The following is a 22,423-nucleotide window of genomic DNA, read 5'->3' as shown; positions in this document are numbered from 1 at the left end:
CGGAAAGAAAAACACTGCCTAATGAGTGACAGGCTTATTTCTCCGCTTGTCTTTCTATTTTGGGCTTACACACATCAAAAGGGTGTGTTGCACTTTAAAGGAAGGTTGCAGATTCGAACGTCCTCTGCTGCTGCTGTCTTTGCACTCTGCGTACACACACACACACACACACACACACACACACACACACACACACACACACACACACACACACACTAACACACACACACACACACACACACACACACACTAACACACACACACAGGTGCTCCTCCTGCGGCGGAACTAGCGCACTGTGAAATCATGTGGGTGATTAAAATTTTGCGTGAGGTGAGGCGGTACTGCATCCCATTTAGCGTTCCAGTTCAAAACATCTGAATGGTAATTCACCAAGCTGGCTTTGGTGGCTCACCTCTGCCACCGCACACTGCTGTAACCTTGTATTCCTTCTCCACTCGCCCACTTTTATTTATTTTCTTTTCATCGGTAACTGCATTCACCTGCCGTGGAAAGTACAATAATGATAAGCAGGGTTCACGTTCACGAAATAGTTGCGTCCGCCTTTGGCTGCTTGACTTATCTGAATGGCTTTTCTCTGACTAATCTGTAAGCTGTGGTGGTGTGCTCAGACCACTTAAACATCCTCAATTTACTGCATCTGCTCCTGACTCCACTCCAGCCAAAGATCCTCCTTATTAGAAAGCAGAAGGGGGGGGGGGGGGGGGCTCTCCAAGTTGGATGATTGGAATTACCATCTATTCGCACACAGGGCAAAGGCAGAATTGGGCCAGGGCAATAATATGTAAACCTTATACATCGCAGGGGAGGGAGATTGGACAATCTGTGTTTGCAGCCAATTAGAAGCTTCTGACATTATCTGCATGGAGGCCGGCCAATAGCCAGCGCCGCTGTAATCAGGCTTTGGATGTGAATCAGAGGCAATGGCTGCGCTGTCTCTGGCAACAAGGAGTCAACTCTAGAAGGCACAGCAAAAATCTTACTGCATGCTGGTGTGGTGAATTTGGTTGCATCAAATAGTAACTGATTACTATTGTAACTTAGTTACAGCTATGGAATTTCTTTGAGCCCAACTTTCACTTGCAGAGCTACTGCATGTTGAGATTGTCGCCATTTTCAGTAGTTTCACCTGTTTTCAGCAACATGCACAACACGGACTGATACCCAATTTCTTCTCTTGTGAATGTGCAGTTAAACGTGAGTCTTTCTGAGCAGGCAGCTTCTTTGGATGCAGTCTCTGCTCGGGTGAAATTCTCATTCAGATGCAAACTGGGTCGACAAAGCAGGAGGAAGGGTTGGGTGAAGTCAGGGCCGCAGCAGATTCACTCTGTCACATGTAGACGGGTGTGCAACAACAACAAAAAAAAGAGGCACAACATTAGATCTGTAAGGTTTTCAATTATTAATGGAGACTATGAGGAGAATCAAAGGTTAAAAAAAAAAAAAAGAAGATTTTCTTGATCCATCCAGCCAGGCTTGTTCCACTTCCCTCCTGTCCTTTATAAACACCTGTCACTTCTGACTCCATTCCACTTCCCCTCCCAGCGACCCCTTCACCTTTTCCTTCACTCCTTTCATCTCCTCTCACTCTCCATTCATCCCTCCATCTTTTCCCGGGGAGGGGGGGGTGGGGGGGGGGGGGTGGCCTTGCTCTGTTCTTGTCTGACGTGTGGAAATGTCAGCAGTGTGAGGGGACAGAGGTGTGGACAGGCGGTCGAGGCCATGGGGCCACTCCGGCCCTGGAGCCTGACTGACAGGCACACACACACAATGGAGAGACACAAGCGCTCTCCTGCAACTTCACAAGCTTGGAGTATTTCTTTATTTCCTGTGACTCACTTGCTCTCTCTCTTTTTTTTTTTTACAGAACTCCCCCCTGGATGGGAGAAAATAGACGACCCAGTATACGGGGTCTACTATGTTGAGTAAGTGACATGCCTGCATGCTGACACAAAAAAAAAAAAACGACATAAATACAATCTACAGTTTTACTGCGACACACAGCTCTTAACCGGAGTGTAAATCCGAGCCGCTCCTGAGTGTTTACAGTTCTGCTCTGACATCACAGCCAGACTTCGCTCCCGTTTTATTTTTGGTCCTGAAAATGTAGGCCATTTTGTTTTCATCATCACCACTGGGGAAAATATTGTGCGTGCGTGCGTTTTGTGCATGTGCATATGTGTGCGGATCTCATCTTATGTGACGCCCGTGGGCTTCAGCATTATTACAAATATGTTTCATGTGTTTTGATGTTGTTCAAAGCAGCACCTGGGGGCTCAGAGCTGTGGCATTTCTTCTTCTTCTTTTTTTTTTTTTTTGTCTCTGAAATACTTTCCCTACATACATTATTCACAGTTTTGTTCATTGGCTGTATGCTGTGGATCTTTCAGCTTTAATTTCTCAGCTCTGGTTGAGTTAGCAGGAGAGCTGGCGGTGCTGGGCGTGTGATATGAAAGGTGCCTGTGCTTGCTGTGAATTAAGCCATCATTGCTGAAGGGGTTTATTTGATGTGATTTGCGGACGTGACTGTGCCGTGCACTTTTCAAAGAGCTAGTTTCTGTGAAAGGCTGAGCGCGTGTGTCTCGTGTCACAATTAATCGAAGCTTATCGCCGTATGCCTCCTCTTCTCCCTTCATTTTTTTGACCTGCTCTTCTTCCCTCCCTCCTCTATTACCTTATCCTCTCCTTCCCTCCTTTCTTGACCTGATCTTTCTCTCCCTCCCTCCTCTATTACCCTATCCTCTCTTCCATGTCTGACTCCCCTCCCCTCCCCGCTGATCTCTACATCCTGTCGTCTATTCTCGCGCCCTATTCATCTTCTATAATTCATTCCTTCTGTGCTGTCTCCCCATCCACTCACCCCTCTTCTCCGCCGTCCCAAAGTCACATCAACAGGAAGACCCAGTATGAGAATCCACTGCTGGAGGCAAAGAGGCGCAGGCAGCTGGAGCAGCAGCCGCCTCAGCAGCCTCAGCCCCAAAGCCAGCAGCCACCTGAAGGTGAGCGCTACATCCGAGGTTCGTTCACAAGCCCCCACCAAGGGCGTCATTTCCTTTCTTTTTATTCATGTGTGTGAATGAGTCGACTGCGTACGCGTCTGTATGTGTGAGAGTGCCTGTATCTGTTTGTGCCGGGGGTTTTCGATGTGTGGGGAGAAAGAACCGCCGAGCGCCCAAGTTTCTGAGTTTGTTTCACACCAAGTGCTAATTTATGGTAGATTGCTCGATTATAACACCATCTATAATCCAAAAAATAAAAAAAAGCTTCATGTGCTACTTAGATGTTTTCAATTTGAAATTGATGGTCCCTCTCTTTATGTCAGGGCTGCACAATCTATCACAAATGTATCGTTATCAAAATATCAACATGCACATGATCTGAAAATTGAAAATCCATTGACGGCCTTATTGTTTTTTTTTTCTTTCACCTGGTGGCCACGGAAAGAATGTCGGAAGCATTAAGATCCAGAAAAAAAAGACCAAAAAGAACAGATTCACATGGAACAATACAAATCTGAAAGCATATAAACATTACCATCATAAACATGATATTTGTATTAATCACAAATCATAAAAGCGACACCAGGACACACTTGTAAAATAGATCATTAATCTCAGTGTGGTTCCCCTGGCGAAATAAAGGCTAAATTCAAAAAAAAAATAAGAGTATTGCAATACTTAACATTGCCCTACTTAATATATAGTTTGCAACTTAATTTTCTCATTTTGTTTGGTCTTTATAACACTTATAACGAAAAGAAATCGGTGGATAATCTGTATTTTTTTCAATGAATTAAATGTTATTTTTACTGTCCACTCATTTGTTTGTGGCATTATGTTTTCCACAAAATCTAAAAGGAACTATTCATGCTGGGAAAAGGCATCCCCACGACCCTCCTAATGCTCAGTGGTGCTCCCGTCTTCTCCCACACTCTGAATGCTTCTGGTTTATATCAAATATTGCTACTGTGCTACTTGATGTTGCCTGCTATTGCCTTATGATTTGCTAAGTGCTCTCCCATAAAGGCATAACTATTATTTGCGGCTGCACAACGCAGCCTTTTTGAAGTTAATTTATTTTTTCCGCGCTACCTTTTGGATGCTCGTTTGTGGTAATAACTTGAAAGCTTTTTTCCCCCTCCTAAGGCAATGACAGGTAAGTTTGACTTCTGCTGAAAACGATCTGCCTGCTAAAGAGAGTCTACCCTCCTAATTTGTGTCACTTAATAAAGCTCTAAGTGCTTCCAGTAATATCACTACTAACACGGCGAAGCGCTTCGTCTTGAACAGCTGCCAGAGCTCAACAAATACGTGAAATTAGGTTACTCGTGTTTCCTGTCTTAAACTTTAGGCATTCATAGAAACCCCCACAGTGAAATTATTTGTGAATGCGAGCCGGCCCACGAGGGAATTCATGCTCCCCCTTCTGCTCATTCAGCAGAAAACATCAGATTCACCTCGAATTACCTGCTGACTTTTAGCCCATCTGAAAACACACTCTCCAAATAACAAAAAAAAAAACAGCTCATTTTGTGCCGAGTTTCTCCTTTTTCCTCCTTGTCTGCATTGATTCTGCTTCACTGCTGAGAATCTTAATGAAGGTTGCAGTCTGATCTGCGCCATGACGCTGTAACAAGGTGATTCATCAACGATGGTCGCCAGAATAAAGAAATCGGTGGCTCTGTTTCTCACACACACCTGTGAGAAAAGTGAGACTTGTATTAAGTGTCCTGTCATATAGGTGAGATATGAAACTGTAGTCAAAGTTTCACAAGGTGAAATACTGTATTTGTTTGCTGTTGCCTCACATGTTAGCCGTTCAGAGCATTTTCACAGCAATGGAAAGTGAGATGTGGAAAAGAACAATAACGTAACACCCCAATTAAGAATTCAAAACTGGCACAATATAAGAGCTATTACAGAGACAGTGATACCACTTTTTTTTAAAGCACAAGAACAAGTACTAACCTTTAGCTACTTGCTTATATCGAGTACCAATACGAGTACTTATTAATTGCCATAAAGCCTGGAAACGATATGTGAAGGCTATGCAAACCACTTTCACACAGCCTCTGCGTCGATGTTACACACACTTCCAACAGTCCTCATGGCTCCAGTATACTACTGCATGTACAGTACACATAGGGCAAATCATAGCGTCAATCTACACAGTGTACTATGTGTACTTTAGACTGAACCAATGGACTGAGCTCACTTGTACTGAGTGTATCAGTCATTTTTTTAATCATGTTTAGCATGTAGCATTGCTGCTGCGTGAGCCCCAGAACTCTTTAGCATGTAACGCGTAGCATGTAGCACAGCTCGGCGAGTGACGTGCTGAGCAATTAAGCTAATGAGCGACATCGGGCGAACTCCTCTGGTGCAAATGTCTCTGGTGATTAAGATGCCGGTGTTGCACCAACTACAGTTTGCCATACATTTTGCGCATTAATATTAAAGAATCTCTAAACCGCTGTCATCACTCAAGTCAAGTAATACTTGCTAATACTTGTATCGGAGATCTTTTATCCGTATGAGTACGCCGTGCAGTATCAAACGCGAATCCCTAGCTAATATGCATACAGAATAAGCTTTAATTCAAAACTAAAAGCAGCACCTCCATATTTAGTTTTACTGTGCACACGGAAAGCTTGATCCAGGTCACTATAATATAACCCAACAGTTCAGTTGGATACACTTTTAAAAGCAATTCCCTTCAGCTTCACAAACTTTGTCCCAAACTCACAGGTCCATCCTGTCCATAGCCCCTCAGCTCCAGTTTCCTCTCCAAGTAGGGCATCTTTGCACCTGTCTGGCCTCTATCTAGAGACCATGTACCTCTTTTTGTCACAGAATGGATCGAGGACTCCACGCTGGCTGGGGCCCCGTTGGCCAGCTACGCTGCCAACCACCAGGAGACCTACAGGGACCCCCAGACAGGACCCCCGGTGACCAATGCCATGGGACAGAAAAGTAAGTTGCCACGTGTGGAGGGGAAGTGTGAAACCTGGTGGGAAAAAAAGGAGTTGCTCATTACCTTCCTGCTTCTCGGCTGCATTACCCCAGAGCGACTTATTATGAGCTTAACAGAATTCAGCTCCGACTTTGTGGTTTGTTTACCTGTGCCGATGCCTCGGGCCATGTTTGAGTTTTCATGATGGAGGACCGGTTATGAACTGACACTGCTCTTTGAATCAGTCGTATCGTATATTCTGAATAAGTAACGCTCAACCCATCTGGTATGTACAGCGGGCCGTGTTTGATCCTGGTGGTTTTTCTGTACGTGAGGACAGAACGACGGAGGATCTGCCACCTACTGCTGCGCCTGTGCTACCCCCCGTGTTTATCGGGGCCGTGTGTACATCCTCCTCTGTAATGCGGTTCCTTTTTACTTGGATCAAATAATGGCCCGATTTCACACACTATTTAGCAATGCGCACACCGACAAACACCACGTCTCGCCGATACTGTGGGCTTTCCTTCTCCTGGTTGCCAGCTCCTTTCATAGCAGCCTCCCACCAGCAGCTTGTCTAATTAGCAGAGCCACGGCGGAGAATTAACAGCCTCACCCCGCCTCTTTTCCGCTCTCTCTTTCTCTGTCATCCACCTTTTCCCACCTCGATCTCTTTATTATAGATCACGCTGATTTTTTTTCCCTCTCCCTCTTTTTCAGTGGTTGGTTCTGTCCATCTTCCTCTCTCTTTTCCTGCCCCGCCCGCCCCTCAGTCTCTGACTCCAGCCGACTCCAGCTGCTCCAGCCCCCTTGATATTCCTCCAGAGAAAGACGTCATTTGAAATCTCTTTATCAAACAGCCTCGCTTTCATGTTTTCTTTCCTGCTTCCTGGTCTGCTCTTACATCTACCAATCCCTTGCGGATGAAGCCACCGTATCAGCTTGCAGTTTCGTTACATCTCGCCTGTTTCTGAGGGGGGAAAAAAAGCCATTCAGAGGCACTAACACACACAAAACACGACAAACATGAGGACACAAACTAACTCCAAGGGTAATGCATTTTTCATTGAATGGATGAGTTGTGGAGCCGACATGACCTAATGTCATACCTGGGGGTCGCTAAACACACATTTCTTATGATCCTCGTTCTTTAATGTGCACTCCCTTCATCCTCTTCCTTTCCCTCACCTCTGCCAGCATCTCCTCATCCCTCCCCGTGACGTAGGTGCAGCAATGGGCAGGAGGCACTTTTATTTCACGTGGAGCCTTTCGTATTTTAATAGGCAATTTGGGTGCCTGTTTTCCGGCTGTTGTTTTCAGTGGTGTCGACGGCGAACGCTGCATTTTTTTATTCAGCCTGAGACACAAAAATGTCTATGTTTTCATTCCTAATGCCAGATAATGAGGTCGCAAAAACAAGAAGAAAGAAATTACAGGGAATATTTGGTTCGGTTCTTAGCATTTAAGCGTTTCTTCATTTCTTAAGGCCGCTTTGAAATGTGTTTTGGAGAGATTCTTACGTTGATTAAAACCTTCCTAACCGGCGTTGAATGATGCAGATGTCCTGCTGGCAGACGAGGTTTCGGTGGCTGTTTACCGAGGCAGAGCCCTTTCCAATGCAAACATGTTTGCTGTGTGACCTTCAGCCAGCGAGGACCGGGTACTTGATATCACGGCTTACAAATCATTCGCCTCTCAGTTACATCCTCAAATCCAAAAACCACCAGTCAAGCTGAAAAAGGCTCTGCGTATTAGCGCATGAATACAGTGAAATGGCGTCATTCAATTTGCACCGTTTGATATTCAGAAGTAGTTTTTACGTTGCCTGAACAGATTTGGGAACCATTACAAGCATTGAAGCTCAGTGTGCTCAGTGTACCCCCTCAAAGTATGACACAGCATCTTTTAAAGTACATTTTCAGCCTTTTTAGCCTATGTATAGTGTTTGAATAAGAAAAAGTATCGGCTGAAGCATACATGATGAAAACCTAGCAGGAAAACGATTGCGTTGAGTCCCATTTAACCTAATAGGTGTTTGTTGTAGTAGTTCATTTTTCTCCTCTTAATACGATCTACAAACAAAGCCTAATTGTTATTCTAATTACTTATCAACAAGCAGTATCGACAATAATTGGTTTTAAAGTAATGTGTTACTGTAATGCCTCTATTTTTGACGGTAACACCACTAACTGAATGCAATCGGACAAATATTCCCACAATTAGAACGGATGAAATTTCTGTGAGTTCTGTCACACATTAAAACTGGTAGAAGGCTGCTGAGCTGCTCGCTCTCTGTTTTGCTCGTTGGGACAACGATTAGCATTACCTTGTTTTGTTGTCGTCCAACACATCCACTTTTAAGGTCTCGTTTCCACAACGTTTCAATGTGAAAATGAAAAACATCCTTTGTGTTTTGGGTGTCCGTTTACACGACAGTGGTGCTCGGACCAACTGAAAATGCAACTCTCTGAAATGGCGTGTGCTGTTCCATTTGTGTAATGAAAAGCTGATTTGGATCTGTTTTTGTGTCCAGGAGGGAAGCCTTTCTTTACTCGGAACCGATCCGAGCTGAAGGGTACTTTCATTAACACCAAACTGAAGAAGAGTCGTCGTGGCTTTGGTTTCACTGTTGTCGGTGGGGACGAGCCGGACGAGTTCCTGCAGATAAAGAGCCTTGTCCTGGATGGACCTGCAGCCCTTGATGGCAAGATGGAGACAGGTAGATGCATATTTATATATCAATATTCTCCGAGAAAATTTACTCCGTAGAGGTTCCCTGTCGCTTTCACCAAATGACATGTAAATAAAGCAATGCCCGCAGTTTGGAGATGACAAATCGAGCACTTTGTTTGAAGAGCGTTTTAATATTTAGCTACTAAGAAATGTCACCTGCCCCGAGTCTTTCACTGCAGGGGATTAATGTTCCGTTTCAGGTCCCAGCCCTCAGTAAGCTCAACATGGATCAATCTAAAAACAGAAAAGTCTCCGTGGGAAATGGAGTTTAATTCATTGTGGCCCGACGGTGGTCTTTGATGGGATGGGGGCAAAAATGGCAGCATCAATCAATTTGTGTTTGCTGATCGTATCTAAATAATGAAGTGTATGGCTTTACTTGAAACTGTTCTAATCTTCTGCTTTCTGTTCACCTCCAAGGCGATGTGATCGTGAGCGTTAATGACACCTGTGTCCTCGGATACACCCACGCCCAAGTGGTGAAGATCTTCCAGTCCATCCCCATCGGCTCCATGGTGAACTTGGAGCTGTGCCGCGGCTACCCACTGCCTTTCGACCCCGATGACCCCAACACCAGCCTGGTTACCTCAGTGGCTATTCTCGACAACAAAGATCCCATCATTGTCAACGGCCAGGAAGCTTCCAACAGCTACGATTCGCCGTCCAGCCACGGCAGTCACAACAACAGCAACGGGCCGACCAACGGGCCCCCGCCCCTCAATGGCCTTCCCCGACCTCACAGCCCCTCCATGGAGGTAGCCTCAGATACCTCTTCCCAGCAAGGCTACCCCAGCGACGTAGTCACCCTGGCCTCGTCCATCGCGACGCAACCAGAGCTCATCACTGTTCACATGGAGAAAGGGGACAAGGGCTTCGGATTCACCATCGCTGACAGTCCCGGGGGCGGAGGGCAGCGGGTGAAGCAGATCGTGGACTACCCGCGCTGCCGCGGCCTCAGGGAGGGCGACATCATCGTGGAGGTGAACAAGAGGAACGTGCAGAGCATGTCCCACAACCAGGTGGTCGACCTGCTCAGCAAGTGTCCCAAAGGCAGCGAGGTCACCATGCTGGTGCAGAGAGGTGAGTGGAGGCTAACACATCCTGTCATTTCTGTCGCAGCCCCTGAGAGCAGACGGTGACCGGAACCAGTGCCAACTCATGTGGCGGCTTGTGATTTACGTGCTCCCAAAACAGAAACCGTTCCCACGTAGGCGTTTGATCCCGCTGAGAAGAAACTAATAGGCCTCTGCCTTACAGGCTGTTCTCGCTTACAGGGAGCCCTTTTTATTCGCACACATATTTATTTATTCATGCAAATAGAGGGTGAAAGCAAAGGGAGATCGGTAAGGAGGCGAGCTAGAGGGATAATTATTTGGAGGAAGTGGACATGGAGCTGCAGAGGAAATTGAAATATCATTTGAGGACGTGGGTGGAAGAGAGAGACGTGTTGACAAGAAGTGACATTAGCAGACTGTCACAGCATTCCTCACAAGTTATCAGTGGAGATGGAGGAGCTCTGAAAGGAACCTGGTGTCTGGTGTTTCAGGTCAAATTGTCTGATGTCCTCTTTTTCTTTTCTCCCAGTCTGTCTCCTCTCTGTCTCTGCCCAGGTTCTTTCACATTCCGTTCACCATTCCGCTGGTTGACAACGTGTCTGGTTTATTTTGGGCTTTATGTGTACTGCCAAGTTGAAGCTTGTCACTTTAAAATATGCCAGCAATTGTGCCGGCAAACCTTTCATCCATCTACCTGGCCAGACGGCCCAGGAAAAGCTGAGCTCATTGACGTTTTGCCCTTACAGTAGATTGTCAGACAGAGAAATGGAATCACAGAGCCGCCGACGCTTTCGCTCACCGCGTGTCATTCGTGCTTTTGTCACGACTTCTGATTGAAAATCACAGTCGCACGGAAGCACTAAACGGAAACAAAGCGACTGTGAATTGAGGATAAAACTAAAACGATTGAATTTCTGTATTTTCCCTCCAATCCTGCTCAGACTCGCTGACCTCTAAAGCTCCGAACGTAATACGAGTAATTGGACCATTTTCTCCTTCGTCCTGTCGCCAGCTTGCTTTGGGGGTTTATTAATTCAACTTACTGTAAGGTTTTGCACGTGTTGGGTGTGTGGTGATGCACGGCGTTCCGACGTGTGTGATCGGTCCTCTGTTCTGTCACTCAGCTTGTCTGGCCTCTCGAAAACACAACCACCCAGCAAAAACACACACACGCGCACACGCACACACACACACACACACACACACACACACACACACACACACACACACACACACACGCACACACACACACACACACACACACACACACACACACACACACACACACACACACACACACACACACACACACACACACACACACACACACACACACCCCAAACAGACTGGCTCACTCCTCTAAAGCTTTTTTATCAATGAGTAGCATTTTCCTCGTTGTGCTCGTGTACACAAGACCGTAAAGTGATGTGGCCTCATCACGAGTGAGGACTTAATGGGTCTGTCAATAAAACAGAGGAAGGTTTCTCAGCTGCAGTAAAAGGAAAAGCAGCATGTTATTTTTATTCTATTTCCAGTACAAAGCAAAAAAATGCATCAGAACCAAACTTATTTGCTCGTCATACTCGGTGCAAATGAATTATAGAACAAACCCCCCCCCCCCCCCCAAGTTGCACATTTAAGCAGCAGTTCCTGGAGATGAAGTTCCGGATGTCTCCAAGATCACACACACACACACACACACACACACACACACACACACACACACACACACACACACACACACACACACACACACACACACACACACACACATTACTTTTATCAGAGTCATTAATGGATAAAAGCACATACTCTGGAGTGCGAGTGCAGTGTGTCTGCTTCTTTACTTGTATGTAGTTTTTTTTAATGCTGATCACAATCCAGCCAGTTTTAAAGTCTATCTTCTAAGTAAGGATTTTCAAGAAACAGGCTTTCTATTCATCAAAACTTGGCTTAGAAAAGTGTCCTTTTCATATCTGTAAAAAAAAAAAGTCCTGCTAAATCAATTTATTATACTCATTGCAAATATTTAAAAGTCCCTCTAATTATGTCAGTATATGGACCTAGATTCTGCGAGAATTTGAATTTAGTATGAATTATTACTCAAACATGTACCAAGATTACGAAAATCTTACGCGCAACGAGGTCATTTACAAACTTTGCACATGTAGCCATTATTCACATGTTTGAGCTGACCGGCGAAACAAAGGAAGTCAATTCCACTCCAAGTGTTTCAACATAAGGCCCGCGGGCCAAAACCTGCCCGCAAGAGGCTGCAATCCGGCAAAAACCACCAAGCAAATTTAAATTTTTTTTAATGAAAACACTGGTTCAACTAATTTCTTAGGAGCGCTACTCAACATTAAAACCCGAGCTGATATATCAGAGATTCTGCCATGAAAGATAGCAAACCAGCATTAGCCTCAAAGCCATACTGTCAGGGAGAGTTTGTAAAAACATGCATAATGCAACAGCTATGGAAGAACATTTTTGGACATTTCACTGTCCACCAGACGATTTCATTAAAATTTACTTTGTGTTGAGATAGTCGGTCGTGATTGTTTGGTTTTGTGATGGACATATTCCCAAAACATGCACTGTGGGTCACTGAGCAAGTCCTTCAGCCGCCACCAGCCCAACTATGAGCGCAGTGCTGTGTGGCTCCCTAGAGATGGGTCAATTTGTAAAGAAATTTAAGTATAATTTAGTAAGTATACAAGTATACTTTGCACCACAACAAAGAAAACCCTTAAAGTTGAAATTTAAAGGTTATTATGGCACCATTTTACCAGTCCAGCCCATTCCAGATGAACGGGGGCTGTATGTTACCCCATGAATTCAAATGTTTGACACCCCCGAATTAGATGCTCTTTCAAAAATTGCTGATTGATTAAACGCACTTGTTTGCAGCCTCCTGTTGATCTTCTGCTGGTTTTTATATAATTAATTAGACATTCTGTTTTTCTATTTTAAATTGGATATGAATGAATTTCACTTCAGTGGACCCCCTTAATGAAAATACTAATTTCTTATCAGGGTCACTTTACACAACAACAGTGTCGGAGCCACTGAAAATGCAACTTTTTAAAGAACGTCTCTCAAGGTAGAACCTTTTGAAAACGCTCCGACTCCGTGGAAAAGCGTTGTTACTACGCATGCACACCACGGCCGTGGTCAGCTCGTCTGCACATGCATGACTAGATGGACAATAACATGTAAACCAAAGTCATTTCCAAAACATTAAGGTGTTAAACGCAAACATTTTCTAAAACGAAAACACAAAAAAGTTGTGTTTTCACTTACAACATTGTCATGTAAATGGCACCTGAGCTGTTTCATCTGTTTAGCTTATATTAACTATTTTATCTAAAACACTGATTAACATCTTGCAGCTTCTTTATGTAGTTTAGCTATTTTACTTTTTGTTTTTGTAGTTGTTTGGCCATTTCTGGCTATTAAAACATTATATCTGTAGATGTTTTAGCCATCTTAGCTGATTTAGCCTGGTTGGCTATTGTAGCAATTGTACCTGTTGTTGCCACCGCAGCTATTTCATGTGTTGTTGTGTTTTATTTTAGGTGTTTTTAGCCATATTTTCTAAGCTCAGGGCGACATGTGGCTCCAGACTCCTGGTTATGCTGATGAGAAATACATATGCTAAATCCTGCCAGGGGTGACGGGATAAGAAAAAAAGCCTCTCAGGTGTCATCTTTCAATCTTTTATTCAACATACAACCCCAACAGATTCAAATTTGATTTAAATGACACCCCCCCCCCCCCCCCCCCCCCCCCCCCCCCCAAAAAAAAATAGAAATCTCATTTGATAAGCTGGGACATGAGTGATTTTTTTCTGATTATTACCTCCTCAACACTGATTCCTCCAGCATGTAAATAAGAGAGAAGGTTACGCTTCCTTCATCAAAGCTTATTGACCCACAGACACACAACGAGCACACCACAGTGGGTTTCTTCCTCCTCCCACTGAATTCCCACACATTTCCCCTCTTTTGGTTTCCTCAAGTCCAACGGTTGATGTTAGGCTTTTTTTTTTTTTTAATCATCCTTCTTTTTAACCTGCTCCACTCGCACTTAATCAACACGCATGTCATGTGTGGCGCACACACACACACACACACACACACACACACACACACACACACACACACACACACACACACACACACACACACACACACACACACACACACACACACACACACACACACACACACACACACACACGCACACACGCACACACACGAGAATATCAGCTGTGGTTCTGGCCGCTGTACTTTAATTACTACCACCAACCCCCCATCCTCTCCTCTGCCGTCTCACTCCAGATCACTCCAACAGTAGCTGCAAAGCACGCTGGCCTCTAATTGGGGTCCTGATGTCAGCTTTGCTTATAATACGCATACATCTTAGTTCTCTCCCGTGCTTCCCTCTGCCCTCACTCTCTCTTCCATCCATCAAACCCCCCCCCACCCCACTCCCTGCGCGTACGCACACGAGTCAACCCCGCACGTGAACATGCAACTATAAATTGCTCGCAGGAGGACTGTAGGCTTTAATTGGTGGAGAGCTACTTGTACTCCCACCCCCCCCCAATGCCAGTATGTAGATTCACACCTGCTCACCCACATGACGACAGGAGCGATTCCCTGTGGACCGGCGTGCACTCGTTAGGGAGGCAGGGTGCAACAGTATGCCTCCCCCCCACTCAGTTTATGAACATACATGCAAACCAGCTAGTGTGAACATGTAAATGTGTGTTTTTGTTCCATGCCAGCCACAGCAGGAGGAATTTTCGTGGGTTACAAAGTGCAAATTACTTCCCAACTCTGTAAGAAAACCTTTTTATTTTTTTTTTTTAGGCGCTTTCATCGACTTCCTCTGAGAAAGTACATGTGACTGATCTTTTTTGGGCTTAATTAATAGGTGCGGGGAGGAGGCATCCACGGGTCAGAGTCGGGTTATGAGACGCTGACAGCGTTTCATAGGTTAAGCACACCAGACACAGCAGTTTAAAACATTCCGCTCTCCGAGAGGTGCTTCCTCTACCCACACAGGAATGATTTATTACTTCAATCAGGTCCGTGTTTCATGATCCACTGTACTTTCATTTGTCTAATTACGCTGCTCTAATGGGCTCATTTTCCCCTGTCGGTCTTCTTCTGCCCTCACCGATGCGCTGACACAATTCATTCCAGCCCCTGAAGTCTTAAGGCTTCCGCAGACCGGATGATTTTAGCGGTCCTCTCGGTTCATTACCGGACTCAATGTGCAACGTGGGTTTTATAAACTCCGAGGCAACACCGTGGATCACCGACTGCGTCATGCATCGATACGCAGTGACCTCATCCTGTATTTCATCCCTGTTCGCTGACAGCACGTCAAGCCAAAGATATGATACTAAAAAAAAAAAAAGGTTTATGTGCATGGAGAGAACTAAGAGACGGCGAGTCTAGACAGTCTTGGCGTGGGAAAAAAAGGCCACCTTGGGATGCAACTCTGCAAAGAATTGTATATCTGACCCAGTCATAAAATTACTGCAGGCCTTTGGTGGTCGAACGACGAAAATGCCAGATATTTGTGGACTGTCCAACTTCTGTTCATTGCTGCTAAAAATCAAGTATGTGGTTGCAGGGATTTTACCTTGTGAATGCTACAAGGTCCTCTGGGATGCATCAGCCGACCGTGGTGAAGCCTTTTGTCTGTGAAAACGTGTTTGGCTATAGAATTTGTGAAACACGGCTTCTCAATAGCCCAACAACTCGAGTCATTAATCAGCCATAGCATAGAAAAACTGGAGCACCTTTATTCAAGTCTTGGGATTTGTCTTTACCTGTTCGTAAGTCCGAGCAGGTGCCACGATAAATGCAAAGTCATTTGCGGGTTGGCTTGTAGCAACCTGGAGAAAAGGGAAAGATAAGAGTGTAGAGGAAAAGAAGGGTAGATGGATGGACTTCAGAGGATTGGAGAAATGATGAAAGACCGGAGCAGAAAACCCCCATGATGCCCCCCCCCCCCCCCCCCCCCCCCCTTCCACACACATACACATCATGACTCATCAATCAGCATTGACATACGAGTCGCTGCTGGGCAATAAGATCCTGCACACCCCTTCTCCCACAATGAGAGCTGCACCTTTCCCTCCCCCGACGTAACCGACAAATGAACGAGCGGCTCAGACGAAAGGTAGTAAACCAGTTTGTAAACACCAGCATGCTTAATGAACCCCTCCACCGTGTGTTTTTTTTTTTTTGTTCCTCGTTATCTTCTTGGAACAAACAGACTAATACTCAAAGACGTACTCCAAGACCTCAGATCATCAGGCTTCTTGAGAGAGCTCTAATAGCATTCATTTGCAAAGCGGCTATAGGGGTAGAACAAGACATCTGTTTGCTTCTTTTGCTTTTAAGTGCTCTTTAGGAGATTTATCACACGCAGTTGTGTTGAAATGTCTCAATATTGTTTTCATTGTGTTTTGGTCGTGCGGCAGAGAAAAAAAGAGAGGTTAAAAACACCAAGTTCCTCATTCCCACACAAGATAGCTCTTATAGGCATAATGGCGAGCAAGTGCACCGGCAGCTTGTAAATGCGTCCTGTCAGAAAGCACTCCACGGATCAGTGTTCTTTGAGGACACCCGCTGATACGCACAAACAACAATTACGTGAACTCGCATAACCCATATAAACAAGCTCGCCGTTTACCGGCACGCTCATCCATAAGGCTCGTTTTACCGTCTTGTACACACACACACACACACACATACACACACACACACACAGGCATTAGAAGGAGATAAATGCTGATGATGGGTCCCCGCGCGGACCATCGCAGGAAATCAATTCACTGTATGGGCAGGAAGCGTCGTGTTTTTACCCAGTTGGCATTAAAAATTCTGCTGACCGAACGGTCCAGCGGCACCAATACGGAATAGTCGTTGCAGTGATGACGGGGGAACCCCCGCCCACATGGCACCCACCCTTCACCTTTGCACGTTTCTTTTTGGCCCCACCGGAGACGGACGCAGGCGAACCTCTGTTGCTGCACAGGTGACGGGGTGAGAACCCTCGCTCGCTCTCTTCTCCCTCCCAACCCATCTTCCATGACTTCACACCTCCATAGCCAGCGGGTGACTCGTAAATCTCGACCATCTTTTGTTTCCATGACAATGCTCTGCAGATAATCTGCTCCCGGTGGATGTGTGCGTTTGTGGGAGGGGTGGAGCTTCACCCCGGCTCTTTCGGAAAAGCCATGGAGGGCGAGCACTGCACGGTTCACATTTTAATAGATAAACGCTGCATTTTTAGCAGAACCCTTTGAAGTCACTGCGAGTTGAAAAATACGCCTTCCCCTCTCTTTCTATCGGCTGATGGAGGGACGATAGATGGCGAGTTAGGTGGTCCGATGGGTTGATGGACCGATGAATGGTCGCAACAACGACACAAATGAGAAGAAAGGCACTATTAAATGTCTTACACTAAAGCAACTCCAACCTTGATACAGTGAGCCCGCAGCTATTCAGTGCGTGAATAACATGAATTCCACAATTGAATTGAATTGCATTGAGGTAACGCCAACCGAGAGTAAAATGTGTAAAGGAAAGATGCCTCATGAGCAGAAAATACCTGAATATGAAGTCCACTATTCACTGTCAGATTCCTCAGCCTGTTATTGTTGGTCTGATGAGCTGCCCGATAATTATTGGGGTATTTCTACATTACACTTCTATTGTATTTTCAAAAGGCGTTCAGTATACTCAACAAAGGTTTGGTATTATTCCTTTCAAACAAGTCAATCAAATCAAGTATTTCCTCCTCATTATTGCCATCTAATTAGTTCCTTCGTGACGTTCGTCTGTCGGAGTACTTCCATTGTTTGCACACACGGAGGAAGCCAAACAAAGCCGCGCGGCGAACACCTGCTTCTCGCCGCCGCGCTATACAGTGCAGGACGGCTCGCCACAACAACCGTTGCTCGGAGACCGTCTGTCAGTTCACCAGGCGCCGTCGCCACGGTGACAGATGGACCCGCCTGTTGGAAGCCATCGCTCCCAGCCGAGATCTAGCAGCTCGCGCACGCACACACGCTTTGTGGACAGACAACATAATCTGCTTAGTAATGGCTTCCGTTTAGTGACTGCTGCGCTGCCAGGTCGGTGCAACAGTTTCTATCTGTTGAAAGGAGCTGAAGGTGCAGCGGCTGGAGTTGCTGCGCATCTGCACCTCCTCCACTTTTTATTGTCAGTGTTTTCTAACATACTCCGCCGTGCACGGTTCTCATACGCCTCAAAACATAAGAATCGAACCAGCTGTGGAGCTGTCACACACACAAAAAATTGTTTTTTTTTCTCTTCCTCAGGCAGTGAAACAAGACTGTTTTTCTGTCAAGCTCAAGTAAAAAATCTCACTGCAGTACTCCGATATACACGATACTTCATTATTCTGCCTTTCTCTGTATTCACATTATTTTGTTGATATAGAATCAATCATAAAAATGGCCTAATATACAGATCGAGTGTCCCGTGGGTCGATTATTCACCGTTAAGCAAGCACATTTTAAGATTTAGTGAGGAGGATAATATGAGGAAGGAGAGCCCCACAGCGGTCCTGCTCCATACTGGAGAGCTGGAGGCGCTTCAGAGCTTTAGCAGAGCTTTCTTACCCCCGGTCTGCGTCTCTCTGTGTCTCACCCCCGGTCTGTGTCTCTCTGTGTCTCACCCCCGGTCTGCCTCTGTGTCTCACCTCCTGTCTGCCTCTGTGTCTCACCCCTGCCTGTCTCTCTCTTTGTCTCACCCCCTGTCTGCCTCTGTGTCTCACCCCCTGTCTGCCTCTGTATCTCTCTTTGTCTCACCCCCTGTCTGCCTCTGTGTCTCACCCCCTGTCTGCCTCTGTGTCTCACACCTGCCTGTCTCTCTCTATGTCTCACCCCCCGTCTGCCTCTCTCTGTGTCTCACCCTCTTTCTGTCTCTGTGTCTCACCCTTGTCTCTACAGTATATGTTTCACCCACTGCCCCTCTCTCTCTCTCTCTCTCTCTCTCTCCCTCTCCCCCCACCCACCTACCTGTTCTAATCCACTGTTTCTCTCTCTTGTATATAATTAAGGCTGGAATTTGGCCCACAACGCTTACAGTAGCTTTTGATCTGAGGGCTACACACACACACACACACACACACACACACACACACACACACACACACACACACACACACACACACACACACACACACACACACACACACACACACACACACACACACACACACACACACACACACACACACACTGTATCATGTTAACTTCGGGGTTGCACTTTGCATTTTCATCCTCGATCACACAGTCAGTTCTTTACTTTAAATGTCTGTAAAATTTCACAAAACAATAAAGTGACCCACCAGCCATGAGAAATAATTCATTATAACACAATATACTTTTGACAGTAACACTTTTGTAACTCATTACATTTATGGAGTGAAACGTAGTGGCATTTAGTTTCAGTGGATTCGTTGTACGTTTGATAAGTGGAGAGCTGCTGTCTCCATTCACATCTGACAAGTTTACGGTTTGTTGTAGCATTAGCTGTTGTTTTAAAAGGATCTATATTATTTTTGAAATAGTCCTCCTGACAGCAACATGGTCTCACTCTGTACCTTTAGCTTGTCATCAGTGCTTATCATTTTCATTAGTTTTCGTTAGTGTAGAGCATCTTCCTACGTAATTGAGTATACTGACCCATCCAGTGCTGACTGCTGTGTGCACCTTATTAAAACTAATCAAAGAGTTACTTCACTGATTAATGACTCCGTTTTATTCACAGTTAAATCTACAGTAACACCATTTCTATGTAGTTGATAATGATTTTGAGTGACTGGCACAATTCTCCTCATCAGGAGATAAAGTGTGTGCAATATTCGGTTCAGCCTCACATTTGAAAAGCTAATAATCAGAAAAACTGTACAGGAAGTTTTAAAACTGCTTTCAGAGTGAGGCATTCAGACATGAAGGTGAAATGGAGAAAAGCCTGAATGAGTCCTCAACTGACCCCAATCTTTTCAGCTGCCTGGGTGTGTCTTCATCTTTCTGTGTCAGTGTGCCTCATTCTGGAGCTGGTTAGTGCAGAGAGACGCTGACATCGTGGACATCAGCAGCCGATCAGCTGCGGCGGATAATCAAACGTTATCCCGGCACTTTGACTGACAGCATCCTTAAGCCGAGTGGGATCGACTGTGGCAGCCTGCGTGCCAGTCTTATTTAATAGCTAGGGTGGGAGGGTGCGTATCGCTATGTGCTCCTGATTGGATGATTCCAATCGATCGAGGGGGGGGAAGAAAAGGTGGGAGGGAGCGAGGGAGGGAGGAGGAAAAATGCAGACGTAACACAGTTGGAGCTGTCAGTTGTGAATGAGCCCAGATTTGTGAGATAGAGAAGACAAGAGGATGCGTTTGTGCGGAAAAGATCTTATCCACTCAGTTTCCCTGAAGGGTTGACACACAATGGTGCCCCATTTTCCTACTCAGGCGCAGGCATGCTTAACGTGTTTCACAACGTGTGTGTGCGTGTGCGCGTGTGTGTGAGACATTTTAAATATGATGGAGGAAATACTGTAAACTCATAGCCTTGCATTTCTCGCGCCTTCTTTCTCCTCTTCTCATTTCCATAACTTCATACTGTTTATTCCAGAAAGATGGTGGAGTGGAGGCAGGGGGAGGGAGGGAGGGGGAGAGGGCAGTGATGTGCTGGAGGAGAGAATTTCCCTAGTTAGATCCAGGCTGTGTTAGCATTTTAGTAATCTGTCAGTCTTTGTGTGTGTGTGTGTGTGTGTGTGTGTGTGTGTGTGTGTGTGTGTGTGTGTGTGTGTGTGTGTGTGTGTGTGTGTGTGTGTGTGTGTGTGTGTGTGTGTGTGTGTGTGTGTGTGTGTGTGTGTGTGTGTGTGTGTGTGTGTGTGTGTGTGTGTGTGTGTGTGTGTGTGTGTGTGTGTGTGTGTGTGTGTGTGTGTGTGTGTGTGTGTGTGTGTGTGTGTGTGTGTGTGTGTATATTCTGTGGTCGCCGCTCAATCACGTGGAACCGTCGCACCTTTAAGCACTCTTTGATTTGTGTCAGGAGAGCAGCACCGAGCCATCTGATGCCTGCCTGAGTGAGTGTGTGTGTGTGTGTGTGCGTGTGTGCGAGTGTGTGTGCAGCTGCGTGGATGTTTACCAGCATGTGGGGGCGGGCGAGAGACTGAGATGGAGCGTAGCGAGGAAGAGGGAGGAGATGGAGGGAGGGAGGTGATGATGCTGAGGGAAGAAGAGGGAGGGAGGACAGTGTGCAGTGAGGTGAGGGAAAGAGAGAGAGCGCGAGAGAGAGAGAGCGAGCGTGAGGGGGAAAAAAAAGGAAAAGGCGTCAGGAAAGGGAGAGACGGGGAGGACGCGCCAACTGCCTATAGATGCTGGAGCCTTCGACAGCGGAGCGCGGCGCTCAGCGGACACAGGAAGATGGTCTCAGTAAGAGGAGAACTGACGGTTGCCTATAATTTAATGTTCAGTATCTTGGACTCCTTCTCCATGGGTAATGCTACGGCCAGCAACTCCAGAGCACCGCTCGCTTTCCTCCTCTCTACTCCTCCTCTCCTCTTTATTCTCCGGCTCAGTTGCTCTCCAGGATTCTGTCCGTTCGGTCTCAACTCTCACTTTTCCTCGCGCGCTCGCTTGCTCACTGACATGCATGCGCCGCCGCCGGGTCGCCAGGCTCCATCGAGCGCTGGGTTAGCCCCCGGGGCTGGCCCCGCTCTCCCGCTGCTGCACCAGTCAAGCCAAACGCTGGCCGCGGCAGTGATGCAGATAGATCGCGCTGCCTCGCGCTCCCCCTCCCGCCGCCTCCTCCCACTTCTCCTCCTCCTCAAACGCCAGCCGCGGATGGGCGAGCGAGCGAGCCGAGCAGGGAAAGAGAGGAGAGGAGGGAGATTGAGACGAGGGCTAGAGGAAGGCTGTTGTGACATTGTTTGGGAGTCCGCGTGATCAGTTCTCACTTTTTTTTTCTTTTTTTTTTTTTTTTTTCTCCTGAACGTGGACTACATGTTATACCACCTTTGGTAATTGTGTTTCTTTCTTTTCCTCCCTCCCTCTCTATCCGGCTTCACAGGAGTGGCACCTGCAAAGAAGAGCCCAAAACTGGTAAGTAGTTCTTTTTCTCATAATGTCCTCCTTCTTTTTTCGTGTTTCCTCTTCCCACATTTCCATGTGTGCATCATTCACTCACCTCCTCTTCCTCCCCTCTGCTCGCTGCAACTTGCGCCGATGTACTACGTCCGTTTGTAGATGTGGGATATACCTTTGCGTGTGCCTTGCAGAGGTGGAAACCCAGTAGCTTCACATCACCCCCCACCCCACCTCTCTTTGTGGCGGGGGATGGGACTTTTGATGCGCTGCGTGCGCTGGCTTGCCAATGCACTGATGATGGCATCGCGCTGGGTGCTAAGTTTGCAGCGTGAGAGTTGAATCTGTGACTGCAGCTGAGGGACGGCCTCGTCCCGAATGAACTGAACTCGACATGCATCTTTCTTGTTTTGCAGGACAATTTTGGGCTGCCTCCTCCGTACAGAGATTACACTAGGGTACGTGATGCAGTTCAGGTGGAGGGGAAACTTTCTGGGAGCAGTGTGTGGTTTTGGTGCGA

At 46.3% G+C, this 22,423-nt stretch overlaps 1 protein-coding gene across 1 annotated transcript in view; it reads left to right on the top strand.

The window, feature by feature from the left end:
* magi1b (membrane associated guanylate kinase, WW and PDZ domain containing 1b) overlaps nt 1-22,423 on the top strand; it is a 166,948-nt gene that overhangs the window by 120,553 nt on the left and 23,972 nt on the right. Inside the window, 7 exon segments of the mRNA XM_080461088.1 lie at nt 1,887-1,944; nt 2,903-3,018; nt 5,872-5,991; nt 8,505-8,690; nt 9,125-9,784; nt 21,890-21,921; nt 22,320-22,361. Of these exon segments, the coding sequence (XP_080317214.1) occupies nt 1,887-1,944; nt 2,903-3,018; nt 5,872-5,991; nt 8,505-8,690; nt 9,125-9,784; nt 21,890-21,921; nt 22,320-22,361 (1,214 nt within the window).

The sequence above is a fragment of the Lipophrys pholis genome (genome assembly GCF_963383615.2).
Source record: "Lipophrys pholis genome assembly, chromosome: 4".
Classification (NCBI taxonomy): Eukaryota; Metazoa; Chordata; class Actinopteri; order Blenniiformes; family Blenniidae; genus Lipophrys; species Lipophrys pholis.
This window is presented reverse-complemented; position numbering and strand designations above follow the sequence as displayed.